Genomic DNA, 14,282 nt, shown 5'->3' with positions numbered 1-14,282 from the left:
CAGGTTTGTGCTGAAAACAAAGTTTCGTTGTACTTGTGCAATGACAATAAAGACCTATCTATCCATCCATCTATCTATCTATCTATCTATCTATCTATCTATCTATCTATCTATCTATCTATCTATCTATCTATCTATCTATCTATCTATCTATCTATCTATCCATCTATCTATCTATCTATCTATCTATCTATCTATCTATCTATCTATCTATCTATCTATCTATCTATAATGTTTGCTTTTTTTTTCCCCAACATCACTGATTACTATTCACTGCAGACTTCATTAGAGCCATCCAACAAAATAAAACATTACTTACTCTATAATGTCGGCTCTCATTAGGATGCCTTTTGATACAATCTTGTTAATGTCCCGTTTAGATGAAAAATTACTTATAATTTTCACCAACAAAAGTGGGATGTAACCATGTGAGTTTTTTTGTCATACTTGCAATTTCTGGATCTAAATTGGCTGTCGAAGTTGACCAACTTGTTAGAATACGTCCTCATTCTTCTACTACCCTGGTGAGAGACATGATTTATGATCTACAATAAACTTCCACGAGCAAGGAAGCAGCTTACCACTCGATCATGTCAACAAGGCACACAAGCTTGTGATCACGGGGCCATTAAAAATTGTTTGCCTGGGTCAGCGCTTATAATAACAATATCACTAATACTTGGTTAATATTCAAGTCACGAAATGTAAATGGCATATTGTTGACGGTTTTTATTTATTGGGTTTTATGGGCAGAATAAAGGACCTCCAAATTGCTCCAATGTAAGCAGACTTTTATTTAGGTTTATTTACAAGTTGGAATGCATTAAAAAACAAAAGACATCCGTGGTCATGTCTTTTATGGTTATTGTGAACAATAGTCAAAATTCCAAAAAAGTGCAATTCCCCTTATTCATTATTAAGGGGTATTTCACAGAGCTGCGTTCCAATTGTTGAGAGCCATATTGTATCAGGTTGATAGCATGTGGATTTTTTAAGTTGGCCAACTTTCTGGCTTGGTACCACAACCATCTACAATAAAGATGAGATGTATGATTTATAATCCAAGATTAATTTACACAAAAAAAAGGCAATACAGAAGAAGCTGAAGCAGCTCAAGTTCCTTCTTCTTCTTTATTTAATGGCGCGTTGCAACCAACATTATTAGCAGCTCGAGCTACTTAGTAGCGAGTAGCTGGCTATAAACAATGTCGCTTTAGTTTGGTTATTATACAGGTCACGGCCTGTAAATGGAACAATGTTAGCATTTTTTAAATGTTTTTTGAATGCTTTACGGGCAGAATAGATCGTATACCCATTACCTGCATTTTTAGTCACCTCGTACTGGCAGTTTTTTTTTTTCACAATTAACACACATAAAAGGAAAGACATACGTATGCATTTATGTCACACATAGGGATTGTGCAACTCCCCTCCCCTTTTTTGCAGTCCAGTTACTCTTCCTCATCTTAGTAATTTTGTATAAAAAATAATGTTGATATTTCTAGTTGGCTAGAACAGATTATTTGGATTTGCATTATTTCTTAAGGGAAAATAGGCTTCAGTATTTGTACTGTTGGCTTTCCATGGGGCTCTTTTGGAAAGGATCACCAAAAATAAAACAAATTAACAATATACTTGTTAAATAAAATACTTAATAAAAGAATAAATATTGAAAAAAAAAAAAAATATATATATATATATATATAAATACAAACCCCGTTTCCATGAGTTGGGAAATTGTGTTAGATGTAAATATAAACGGAATACAGTGTTTTACAAATCATTTTCAACCCATATTCAGTTGAATATGCTTCAAAGACAACATATTTGATGTTTAAACTGATAAACCTTTTTTTTTTTTTTTTCAAATAATCATTAACTTTAGAATTTGATGCCAGCAACATGTGACAAAAAAGTTGGGAAAGGTGGCAATAAATACTGATAAAGTTAAGGAATGCTCATCCAACACTTATATGGAACATCCCACAGGTGTGCAGGCTAATTGGGAACAGTTGGGTGCCATGATTGGGTATAAAAGCAGCTTCCATGAAATGCTAAGTAATTCACAAACAAGGATGGGGTGAGGGTCACCATTTTGTAAGCAAATTGTCGAATAGTTTTAGAACAACATTTCTCAACGAGCTATTGCAAGGAATTTAGGGATTTTATCATCTACGGTCCGTAAAATCATCAAAAAGTTCAGAGAATATGGAGAAATCAATGCACGTAAGCGATGATATTACGGACTTTTGATCCCTCAGGCGGTACTGCATCAAAAACCGACATCGGTGTGTAAAGGACATCACCACATGGGCTCAGGAACACATCATAAAACCACTGTCAGTAACTAAAGTTGGTCGCTACATCCGTAAGTGCAAGTTAAAACTCTACTATGCAAAGCCAAACCCATTTATCAACAACACCAAGAAACGCCGCTGGCTTCGCTGGGCCCGAGCTCATCTAAGATGGACTAATGCAAAGTGGAAAGGTGTTCTGTGGTCTGACGAGTCCACATTTCAAATTATATTTGGAAACAGAGGATGTGGTGTCCTCCAGAACAAAGAGGAAAATAACCATTCGGATTATTATAGGCGCAAAGTTCAAAAGCCAGCATCTGTGATGGTATGGGGGTGTATTAGTGCCCAAGGCATGGGTAACTTACACATCTGTGAAGGCACCATTAATGCTGAAAGGTCCATGCAGGTTTTGGAGCAACATATATTGTCATCCAAGTAACGTTATCATGGACGCCCCCTGGTTATTCCAGCAAGACAATGCCAAGTTACGTGTTATAACAGCGTGGTTTCGTAGTAAAAGAGTGCGGGTACTTTCCTGGTCCTCCTGCAGTCCAGACCTGTCTCCCATCGAAAATGTGTGGTGCATTATGAAGCGTAAAATACGAAAGCTCGCCCCATCCTTGTTAGTGAATTACTTAGAATTTCATGGAAGCTGCTTTTATACCCAATCATGGCACCCAACGGTTCCCAATTAGCCTGCAAACCTGTGGGATGTTCCAAATAAGTGTTTGATGAGAATTTCTCAACTTTATCAGTATTTATTGCCACCTTTCCCAACTTCTTTGTCACGTGTTGCTGGCATCAAATTCTAAAGTTATTGATTATTTGCACAAAAAAAATGTTCATCAGTTTGAACATCAAATATGTTGTCTTTGTAGCATATTTAACTGAATATGGGTTGAAAATGATTTGCAAATCATTGTATTCTGTTTATATTTACATTTAACACACTTTCCCAACTCATATGGAAACGGGGTTTGTATATACATAAGTACAAAAATACAATTTACTTTTGTCTGTCATATGTGGCAAATCTAAAACTATTTTGCAATACATTTTAGAAATACATGTATATGTATATTTTTTTCATTTAATGCCCATACTCTACTATGTTCAAATTCCATAACAGTTTCTTACCCTGACTCCTCTTTCCAGCTCTCTTTGTCTTTGCTTGAATGAGATAAGTTAAGAACTTTTTCCAGTTCCTGAAACACACAATGGAAGCTCCTAAAATTACAGCGGACTTTCATGTTTGTCAGTACGAGTAGTAGATGAAAATAATGTCATATTTCACTTACCTTAATACACGACACATGACAGTTCTGCTGTCCGTCACACTCTGACAGAGCAGGATCCTCATCGGGGTTGGGTTCTATAAAGTCATACAGATCCTGATCTGATAGAGGGAGGAAGCAGCCGCGATGACCACATTAACCATCACATGTATATTTTTTTTATAAGGCACTTCAGTCAATAATCCCCCTGTCGCTGTTATTGCGTTCAAAGTGGGGGTAATCGGATACTTATTGTTGGTAACCTTTGCAAGAGTCCATTTTGGAAAGGAGTGAGAAGGCGTCGGCGCGGGCTGTTTCAGACACCTGAGAGTGGAGGCTGACGGTGTCGTCATCTGAAGGCTACAAGAGGAGATGATATGTGAGCTAGTAGGTAAATACTGTATGAACGCTACCTAGAAAGTATTCATTTTTAATTACAATTGTATCATATTGTGTTCATATATACAATGCATCCGGAAAAGATTCACAGCGCTTCACTTTTTCCACATTTTCTTATTTTACAGCCTTATTCCAAAATGCAATAAATACATTTTCGTCCTCAAAGTACAGTACCCCGTAATGACGATGTGAATTTTTTTGTTTTAATTTTGCACCTTTATCCAAAAAAAAACAACAACTAAGAGACCATGTGTACATAAGTATTCACAGCGTTTTCTTAATACTTTGTTGATGCACCTTTGGCAGCAACTACGGCCTCGAGGCTTTTTGAATATGGTGTCACAAGCTTGGCACACCTATCTTTGGGCAGTTTTTCCCATTCCTTTTTGCAGCATCTCTCAAGCTCCATCAGGTTGGATGGGAAGCGTTGGTTTTCATCCAGGATGTCTCTGTATATTGCTGCATTCATCTTAGTCTAGTCAGGAAGGTGACCAACAACCCGATGGTCACTCTGTCAGAGCTGCAGCATTCCTCTACGGAAAAAGGAGAACCTTCCAGAAGGAAAACCATCTCTGCAGCAAACAACCAATCAGGCTTGTATCAGCATATTTCAGTCATCAACAATACTATAGTCTGAGACTTGAACATTGAAACAGTGTATATCTCACTTCGTAGGCTATGTATAGAGAACGGTGAACATAGTGAGTTCAGAAAGCATAAGAACAAGTATATACAATTGATTATTTACATTTGATTATTTGCAATCCGAGGAGGTGGGATGTGGTGGGTGGAGGGGGTTAAGCTAGGATTGTAGTGCCTGGAGGTGTTCTTTTAGTGCTGTTTTGAAGGAGGATAGAGATGCACTTTCTTTTACACCTGTTGGCAGTGCATTCCATATTGATGTGGCATAGAAGGAGAATGAGTTAAGACCTTTGATAAAAGGAAAAAGTGGAGCGCTGTAAATGCTTACCGGATGCACTGTATTTTTTATGTTCGGGTCACTGGTCAAAACTTTAAGTACAATCGATTGAAATTCAACACAATAGCTTCTTTAATTTACAAAGAGATTAATTTGACTAAAACTATAAGAGAGATATGTATTATTGTGGTTGTAGATTCGTATTGAGGGCTGTTTCTAATAAGTTATTTGCCTTATGGACCATTCCACCGAATCAGTGCTATCTGCTTGTTGAAAGTGTAATTTTGTATTTTTTTCAACTCTAAATCTGAAAATAAAAATCCATCCATCCATTTTCTACCGCTTGTCCCTTTTGCGGTCACGGGGGGTGCTGGAGCCTATCTTAGCTGCATTCGGGCGAAAGGTGGGGTACACCCTGGACAAGTCGCCATCTCATCGCAGGGCCAAAACAGATAGACAGACAAGATACAAACTCACATTCACACACTAGGGCCAATTTAGTGTTGCCAATCAACCTATCACCAGGTGCATGTTTTTGGAGGTGGGAGGAAGCCGGAGTACCCGGAGGGAACCCAAGCAGTCACAGGGAGAACGTGCAAACTCCACACAGAAAGATCCCAAGCCCAGGATTGAACTCAGGACCTTCATATTGTGAGGCACATGCACTAACCCTTGTCCACCGTGCTGCCCAATAGTTTTATTTTCTCAAAATCTTTTTTGTTTGTTTTTGTTTACAAACTCAGGCGCTTTGAGGTCAAAAACCAAACGATTTAAACGAGCAGTAGATAGTGGTTTTTGTTTTGTTAAGGTATTGAGTACTATTGAATCAGTTTTGCTCAAAACATTTTATGTAAAAAAAGAGAATAATTATTTTGTGATATTGTTCTACTGTCAATACACTCTTCATAAATAAATGGAAAAAGTTACAGTTAAAACATATGTTCAGTATCGGCTGCGGAACATCCCTATCATAAAGTATTTGTCAACGTGAAGGTCTACCTAATGAAGTGTCCAGTATGTGTATTTTTTTACCCATTTCTTACTTTTTAAATGTTCTCATATTTAAAGTGTATTGGAATCCTGCGCACTACGGTGTAACTCCTCAAAATGTAAAATTAATGATTCCAGCTTTGCATTTAATTGACCTCTGACCTCTGTTGTAGACAGCCTCTTGTCACCATTGTCACTCCCAATTCCAGAGTCGGGCCCATGGTTCTTACTCGGATAAAAGTCTTCCATGCTTAAAACATTTGGGAGAAAAATGACATCATTCGGTGGAGATAGGACATGAAGTCATGTATTTATTGTTTAGTACTACCTGTCTGTTAGTGGCTGCGGAAGACAACGCTTGCTGAGGGAGGGGAGGTCCAGGGTGTCTGGCTTCTTATCTAACCTGCATGCTTGGATGTTCAGGTACTTAAAAATGTGCACTTTGCCTTTGAGGCAAATCTGGAACACACAAAACCTGTATGCATTAATCTGTCCGCTAGAGGGAGCCATTGGACTTAATAGAGACTAACCTGTGCTGGAGGAGACTGCATAGGATTATTCTCTAGGATGATGTGCTGCAGTTGCCTGAGTTTCCTGTAAACTGCTGGAATCTCTGTGATCTTATTGCAGGAGAAGTCGAGCCGAATGAGAGGCAGGTCGGCTAATTCTGCAAAAGCACAAAGATTGTTTTGTTTCACTGTAACTATGTACTGTATGTACAATAGATGCAACCGGTCATGTAGCTGCAGTGTGTGTGGATGCCTTTTTCATTTTTTCATTTTTATTTACAGAACTACAACAAAATGACACATATTGCTAAATCCATACTTCTCTACGAGAGTCAATTATTCAAAACTGTGTTTGATTACGGTGTTTAGTCATAATTGACTGAAACACTGACTTGATCTCCCGCTCTAATAAGTTGTCGTATGGAGGCTTAAATGTAGACAAAGTCAAACTTTGTGAAAAACAACAATTACTCTCACTATAGACTCAATGTGTCAGCCTTTTTTTTTATTCATTGAGACTTTTATTAGTAGATTGCACAGTACAGTACATATTCCGTACAATTGACCACTAAATAGTACAGGGGTCGGCAACCCGCGGCTTCGGAGCCGCTATAATCACTCTGATGTGGCTCAGCTGCATACTTGCCGACCCCCTCATTTTTCCGGGAGGTTTCCGGATTTCAGTGCGTCTCCCGGAAATCTCCCCATGATAACATTCTCAGATTTTCACCCAGACAACAATATTGAGGGCGTGCCGTGAAGACAATGCCTTACACGTCCTCTCGATCATGTCGTCGCGTCCGCTTTTATACTGTGCTATCTGAGTGCCGGCTAGTCACATCTAGTGTGCGGCTGTTGACATAACGTGCAAGCGACTGTTCAACAGCCATAGAGATTATACTGAGGGTTGTGATATAAACAACTTTAACACGCGTGTCTGAGACCCCTAGTTTATACATATCACAAAGCAAAAAAAAACTTTGTACGCTGGGTTATTTCATTTTAAATTTCAAAAGAGTCTTGTGGCTCCCATTGTTTTCTTTATTTTGTGAAACGGGTCAAAATGGCTCTTTGAGTGGTAAAGGTTGCCGACCCCTGAAATAGTAACACCCGAATAAGTTTTTCAACTTTTCAACCCGAGGACCACGTTAATCAATTCATGGTAACTCAAGGCCCAGGAGCCAGATATGGCCTGCCCCAGTATTTTATGTGGCCCGCCAAAGCCTTAAAATATTGTGCATTAATAAAGCACTTAATTTTTCTTACTAAACGTATTTGTTCTTTAAATTTTGACAGAAAAATTGAATGTTGCATACAATTGCATGTCTTGAACATGGGATCAATCTGACCATGCAAAAAACATTAGGTTAACACGGCGGTGTCTTAAGTGTGGGCAGCACCTCCATTTATGTTGGCCCAAAGCATATGGGTAGATAAAATAATGACAGTAAAAATGTAAAAAAAATATAAATAGACAAAAATTTGTGATGATATGTGAAAAAACAAAAACAATGACAATAACTCAAGCAGGTCTAACGTTCTTCCACCAATGGTTTCATACTAAAAAGTCAAAGTATGCGAGGGCCATTTTGTTTTAATTTTTTTTATTTTGTAAAAAAAGGACTTTATATATCCAATATTTCAGAGACTAAACTTAGGGTCAGCCTTGTGTTATGAGTGACAGTGTCTTGTTATTAGTTTTTCTTATTTCATGACTTTTGTGCTCTTTTTTTCGGTTGTTTTTTGTTTTACCTGTGTAATAATTAATAATAGTACACTTTGCCACCCATAACAGAAAGATGACAGTAGGTTTTGTCTTTAAGATGTATATAAGATATCAAAATGGACCCTCATACTTTGAATTTTTGGTGTGTGGCGCCTGTTGGAAAAAGTTTGGACACCCCTGTATTATTAACATATATAATCCAGAGGGAATTGTGTATTAACATAATGAGGCAATTATAATTGTGACATTCTTAAATATTCGCTGTAACAAGTCCAGCACGCAGAAGACATTAATACAATGTTGGTTGTACATACATGTCCTTTAAAACTGACTTTAAAACTTCCATCCATTTCCTACCGCTTGTCCTTTTTGGGGTTGCGGGGACTTTAAAACTTACGTTGAAAATAGTTGTATTTGTAAATTGAGACCATGTTAATGTCCAACGTTGGATCCACATTGTTGGTTGAGAAATTACAAAATTTCAATGGTCCAATCAACATCACAACCTGATATTGCATAAATGTTGTGAAAAAGTATGTTGTTTAAACGTTGTATTTGTGTTGCAAAATATTGGTGGGAAAATGACCTAAATTCAATGGTCGAATCAACGTCAGAAACCAACATTGATTAAACACGTTGTTAAAAAACTTTTTAATGCATACTTAGGCCTACTACTAATCTACTATATGTTAATGTTGGTCATAGTGGTACTTGGAGTGCCAAGTGTTTTCTGAAGTGGTACTGCTGTATCAATGTAATAACAGTGAGCATCACCACATAGGCAGGAGTATACCTGTCAACATCTGCATTTATGAATAAGTGAAATTTCAGGGAAAGTACCAAAAAATTATTTCTGTAAATGGGTTGTACTTGTATAGTGCTTTGCTACCTTTTTTAAGGAACTCAAAGCGCTTTGACACTATTTCCACATTCACCCATTCACACACTGATGGCGTGTAAGGTAATTACAATTATTAATCTCATTAGTGTTTGGGGAATATGTTCCCGCCTTTGGGCAAAATGGAATACCTTAGATTTGGAAGGCCTTGGTTTTTCTCAAAGAAGACACAAACAATGAGCTTACCCTGTTTCGTAGCTATATGTACGCACACATGGTATTCCCCCTCTAGTTTTAATAGATGTTCCAGGTTTGAAGAGTGAGAGTGCACAAGAATGTGTGTTTGCCCAACACGTTTTGCCAAGTTAACTTTCAATTTCGATTCCCGCCAAAGCGGATCAGCAAGATGGACAAAAGCAAATGAGGAAAGCGACCATTTTCAGAGAATGCGCCAAACTTTAGATGGCTCAGTACTCTCTCCAGCGCTGGTATTGCTATTGTTTATATTTACTCCTTTTGTAGAAAAAAATGCTAATCATGAATTCTAGTCACCTTACTTTATTCAGACATCTTTAGAATAAAATAATCTGGGAGGACTGTTCCCTGCAAAAGATAGGGTCCCAAAATGTCATAATAATTAACTAGAGCAGTACAGTAAATCAAAAATTAGCTCAGAATATGTGTTTGTTCTCCGCGATGAGGTGGTGACTTGTCCAGGGTGTACCCCGTCTTCCGCCCGATTGTAGCTGAGATAGGCACCAGCGCCCCCCGTGACCCCAAAGGGAATAAGCGGTAGAAATGGATGGATGGATGTGTTTGTTCTGCCATCTCGTGTCTACTTTTAAGTCTGTGCAGTATAAAATGAATAAAAAATCAATACAGTTTCTGTTTTCCAATTTTTTGTTGAAATCCTGGACTTTTAGAGGTTAAGGTTACTGTGACACTTTGAAAAAAACATTTATAGCAATTTCATAAAATCACAAGCTGATTCAATGCTTTTTAAAAAGAACAATGCAACTTTTTTCAGGCCTTTTAGACCGCAACGATCACAAATTAGAAAACGAAATCCTTCAGGGGACTGAAGAATATTGTTAATCACCGCACATAACTCAGCGTGGGGAGGTGTGTTGTTGGAAAGACCTGACTGCCAACTGTGGTGCAACAATGTTTTAATTTTGAAGGCCTGACTTTACTTTACGGGATATAGAATTTGCTTTTGCTGCTCCGGCAAAACTAAAGATATATTATTTTAATGAGAAAGGGCTAGGTGCTGGGAAAGAAGGAAAAATGCGGTGGTTTCCAAGAGAAAATGAGTTAAAAGGTATGGATGCACTCACCTTCAGGAAGCATCTGCAGACAGTTTTTCCTAATGTTCAGTTCTCGTAAGGCTTGCAGACGTCCCACCTGGGCAGGCAGCACCTGTATCTCATTACAGCTGACATCCTACAGGAGGAAATGGAACAAAGGTGAAGCATTGAAGCAGACAAACAGTATTGGTTCACCAAGCTGAGACAGAAAAGCTGCCTACTAGTTCCATTAGTTCTTTGGCTTTGCCGATCTCTTCAGGGATGGACACCAGCTTATTGTTGCTCACGAGCAGAACTTTGAGGGGGAGGTTGAACAGGTGCTTGGGCAAAACGGAAATTAGATTCCGGCTGAAAAACAGAAAGAGGTACAACATACATTTAGAAAAAGCTTAGGGATTGATCTACCAAGATCGAAGTGACACGTGCTAAAAATGGTGTGTGCAAACTATGAAATTGTATATACTATCAGTGGCCGCGTGATCAACTAATACTGTGGGAACAATTAATTATAAGTGAAAAGGTGGTGTAGGCATTCCTATTTAAATGAGGATTTGGCGTGTGTACCAGCTGTCACCATGGAGACACTCATTTCCCTCCACATTTACGGCATAATTTGGTCGAACCTGTGCACTTTGTTATGTTGTTAAAATGAAGGACACAAATAAAATATATATTGGCAATATATATTGGCAAACTTTTTACTACTTTACCAATCTCGACAACAGACCTACTCTAAGCTAACTGGAGGTGCGCTCTGGAAGGCGATGTGGTGTTGTGATGGTCCATGTGGAATGATCCAAAGGTGAGGAAATGCATATTGTAAGAATTGTTTTCATTAAAACACTTCTTGGTTGGGGCCGGCTGGGTCTAGTCCCCTCATCCATTGTGGTAGCTTGGTGCTGCAGGGTATTCCGAGTTGCTGCGAGTCGGCCAGCTGCTGGGGTAGTGAGGTTGTGTGTCAGCCTGTCTGTGAGCTTATTTATTTATTTATTTTAATTGTTTTTTTGTTTTTTTTGTGTATATATGTATGCGGAGGTATGTGTGTATATGTATGTATGTATGTATGTATGTATATATGTGTATGTGTGCATGTATGTATATATATGTGTGTATGTATGTGGGTATATATATGTATGTATGTGTATGTATATATGTGTATGTGTGCATGTATGTGTATAAATGTGTATATGTGTGTGTGTATATATATGTATGTGTGTGTGTATGTATGTGTATGTATGCATATGTATGTATGTGTGTGTGTATATATATGTATATATGTATGTATGTGTGTATGTGTATGTGTATATATATGTATATGTACATGTATGTATGTGTGTGTATTTATGTGTGTATATGTGTATGGATGTGTATGTATGTATGTGTATATATATGTATATGTACATGTATGTGTATGTATGTGTATATGTATATGTATATATGTATGTATATGTATATATATGTGTATGTATATATATGTGTATGTATGTGTATGTATATATATGTGTATCTGTGTATGTATATATATATATATATATACTTTAATTTATTTATTTTTTTTGTTTTGTTTTATTTTAATTTTTTTTTCCTTTTCTCCCCTCCCTCAGGGGGGGACCTCGACAGGGCGGTTGCTGGTTGTTCCATCTCCATCGTTGGGGTCCCCGCGGGTGGGGTGGGTGGTCCCCGCGGCCCTGCGCTGGGTGGTCCTGTGACGGCCGGGTCGGGTGGGGTGGCCTGGTGCTGGCCGCGCCTTGCTCCCCGGGGGTGGGGTGGGGGCGGTCTTCCCGTCCGGCTGCGGGGGGTCTATGGGTTCCCCCGGGCGGGGCATCCCGTCTTTCTGCCCGTGTGGGGGGTTCTCTCTCGCTGGCTTGGTGTCTGGCCGTCCGCTGCTTCTCTCGTGCCCTGTCCTCTGCCGGGCCTCTGGGGTTCCCGTTGCCGGCGGGCCTCGCTGCGTGGGGCGGGTGGTCCCTGGTTCCTTGGGCGCCACACCTGCTGTTTGGGTTGGGCTCTCTGGGCGGCTGGGTTCGCACTCTGGCTCCCACGCACACTAGGGGTCAAATATATTGTACATACAAACACACATATACTAACACAACACACACCGTCACTCATACATACAAACGTCCATACATTGGTACCTACACTCCCACATACATACACAAATACGTTACATACCTACATACTCCAAGTCCGTCCATCCACGCGCACATTCACGGTACGAACATACATATACTGTACATATACATTCACTGTACAAACAAACATACATATACTGTACATATACATTTACTGTACAAACATTCATATACACATTCTGTTCATATACAAGTACATATACATACATACACTCATGCACATAATCATGTTTCATCAAACATATATCAATGCTGTTGTCCTAGGGTAAACTGGGTAACACAAGGCATATTGACAGAGCTTAAACCATTGTTACTATAACAATCTACAAGATTAATATAGGTTGCCTCTCTCTCTTCCCTCTCATCTTTCGGTATTCCTTCTTCTTTTTTTTTTCTTTTTTTTGTTTTTTGTTTTTTTTCTTATTTATTTTATTTTTTGTAAGTATCTTTCTAGCTATCATTATGTATACGTAACGTTGCATTTGAACAACTTTATTGTTGATAATAGAGGTAATCTATTGGTTTTGTTCATGATCAATAGCGCTTTTTCTATTGGTATTTGTATTGCTCCAGTTTTAGTGTGAAAATGCTCATTGTCATTACTATATTATTTATTTCACTAACTGCTTATTTGCTATCACTTTTACGATCATATTTGTACATATTATGTATGTGCTGGTGTTGTTCTATTGTTGTTGTTGTTATTGTTGTATTTGCTGTTGTTGTTTTTGTCTCTCTGTCTAATCCCCCTCTTATCCCCACAATTTCCCCCTCTGTCTTCCTTTTTTTCTCTTTCTATCCCCTCCTGCTCCGGCCCGGCTGCACCAAATGATAATATAAATACATTTAATAAAGTCACATTCAAATAAGACAACAAGAGAAGTATCCTACACTTCTCTTTTGTAAAGTAAATCTGAACAGCCGATATGGACATCTACATCAACTATATGATTTGCCTGAGAAGCTGGACAGGACAAAAAAAAAAAAAAAACACACAAAAACATTTAAAAAAAACACACCAACATGAATCAATGAAATTGGTTTTAATCAGCCCCACATGTCACCCAGCAGCTATGAAATTATAAAATGTCAGTGCTAAATAGACCCTTTGATTAATATTTGTATTTGTAACAGTCCAAATATGTTGCCATGCATCTAGAGGGAATATTCTCTCTCTCAATTTTTGTGTGATAAACTCCTTTATCGCAGCCATTCATGCCTAACTGTGCCAGTTTGCGCAAATATTTCAAACGTGCTAAGTATAGATAGACGCAAAACAGCAGTCGCAGAAAGGTTTTAGTCTTCAAAAATCCCATTTCGAGTGTTAAATTATTCTATATATTTGCATCTCTTGCTCTGTGTTGTGGGCATTCTGATATCCATCCATCCATTTTCTACCGCTTATTTATTCCCTTTCGGGGTCGCGGGGGACGCTGGCGCCTATCTCAGCTACAATCGGGCGGAAGGCGGGGTACACCCTGGACAAGTCGCCACCTCATCGCAGGGCCAACACAGATAGACAGACAACATTCACACTCACATTCACACACTAGGGCCAATTTAGTGTTGCCAATCAACCTATCCCCAGGTGCATGTCTTTAGAAGTGGGAGGAAGCCGGAGTACCCGGAGGGAACCCACGCATTCACGGAATCGGCAGATATTCGGCATATACATGAAAACTGACACACTATCTGTTTTACTCATTGAACAGACGCAATCCTATCAAGTTTACACGTGTTTTGATAAACACAAATCTTTAGCCCAGTGCATACACTCCATTTTTACAAAATATTAACAAAAAAGTGGACCCTGTTTATAAACCCTAATTGTTTTGTACCAGTGGCACGTGCCCCAGTGTTGATCTGCAGTGCCCCAGTAAAAATTTCACCA

The 14,282-nt window shown here is 38.7% G+C and overlaps 1 protein-coding gene across 2 annotated transcripts in view; it reads right to left on the bottom strand.

Annotated features, from left to right (window-relative positions):
* lrch2 (leucine-rich repeats and calponin homology (CH) domain containing 2) overlaps positions 1 to 14,282 on the bottom strand; it is a 58,874-nt gene that overhangs the window by 24,218 nt on the left and 20,374 nt on the right. For both annotated transcript variants that reach the window (XM_061898297.1, XM_061898298.1), the window contains exons 3-10: positions 10,481 to 10,607; positions 10,290 to 10,395; positions 6,410 to 6,546; positions 6,208 to 6,338; positions 6,042 to 6,129; positions 3,835 to 3,931; positions 3,596 to 3,693; positions 3,435 to 3,502 (exon numbers count right to left, since the gene is read on the bottom strand). In XM_061898297.1, coding sequence (XP_061754281.1) covers positions 3,435 to 3,502; positions 3,596 to 3,693; positions 3,835 to 3,931; positions 6,042 to 6,129; positions 6,208 to 6,338; positions 6,410 to 6,546; positions 10,290 to 10,395; positions 10,481 to 10,607 — 852 coding nt within the window. The remainder of the gene's footprint in view (positions 1 to 3,434; positions 3,503 to 3,595; positions 3,694 to 3,834; positions 3,932 to 6,041; positions 6,130 to 6,207; positions 6,339 to 6,409; positions 6,547 to 10,289; positions 10,396 to 10,480; positions 10,608 to 14,282) is intronic.

The sequence above is a fragment of the Nerophis ophidion genome, linkage group LG04 (assembly GCF_033978795.1).
Source record: "Nerophis ophidion isolate RoL-2023_Sa linkage group LG04, RoL_Noph_v1.0, whole genome shotgun sequence".
Lineage (NCBI taxonomy): Eukaryota > Metazoa > Chordata > Actinopteri > Syngnathiformes > Syngnathidae > Nerophis > Nerophis ophidion.
Note: the sequence above shows the minus strand (reverse complement) of the source record. Positions and strands in the feature narration are given on the sequence as shown.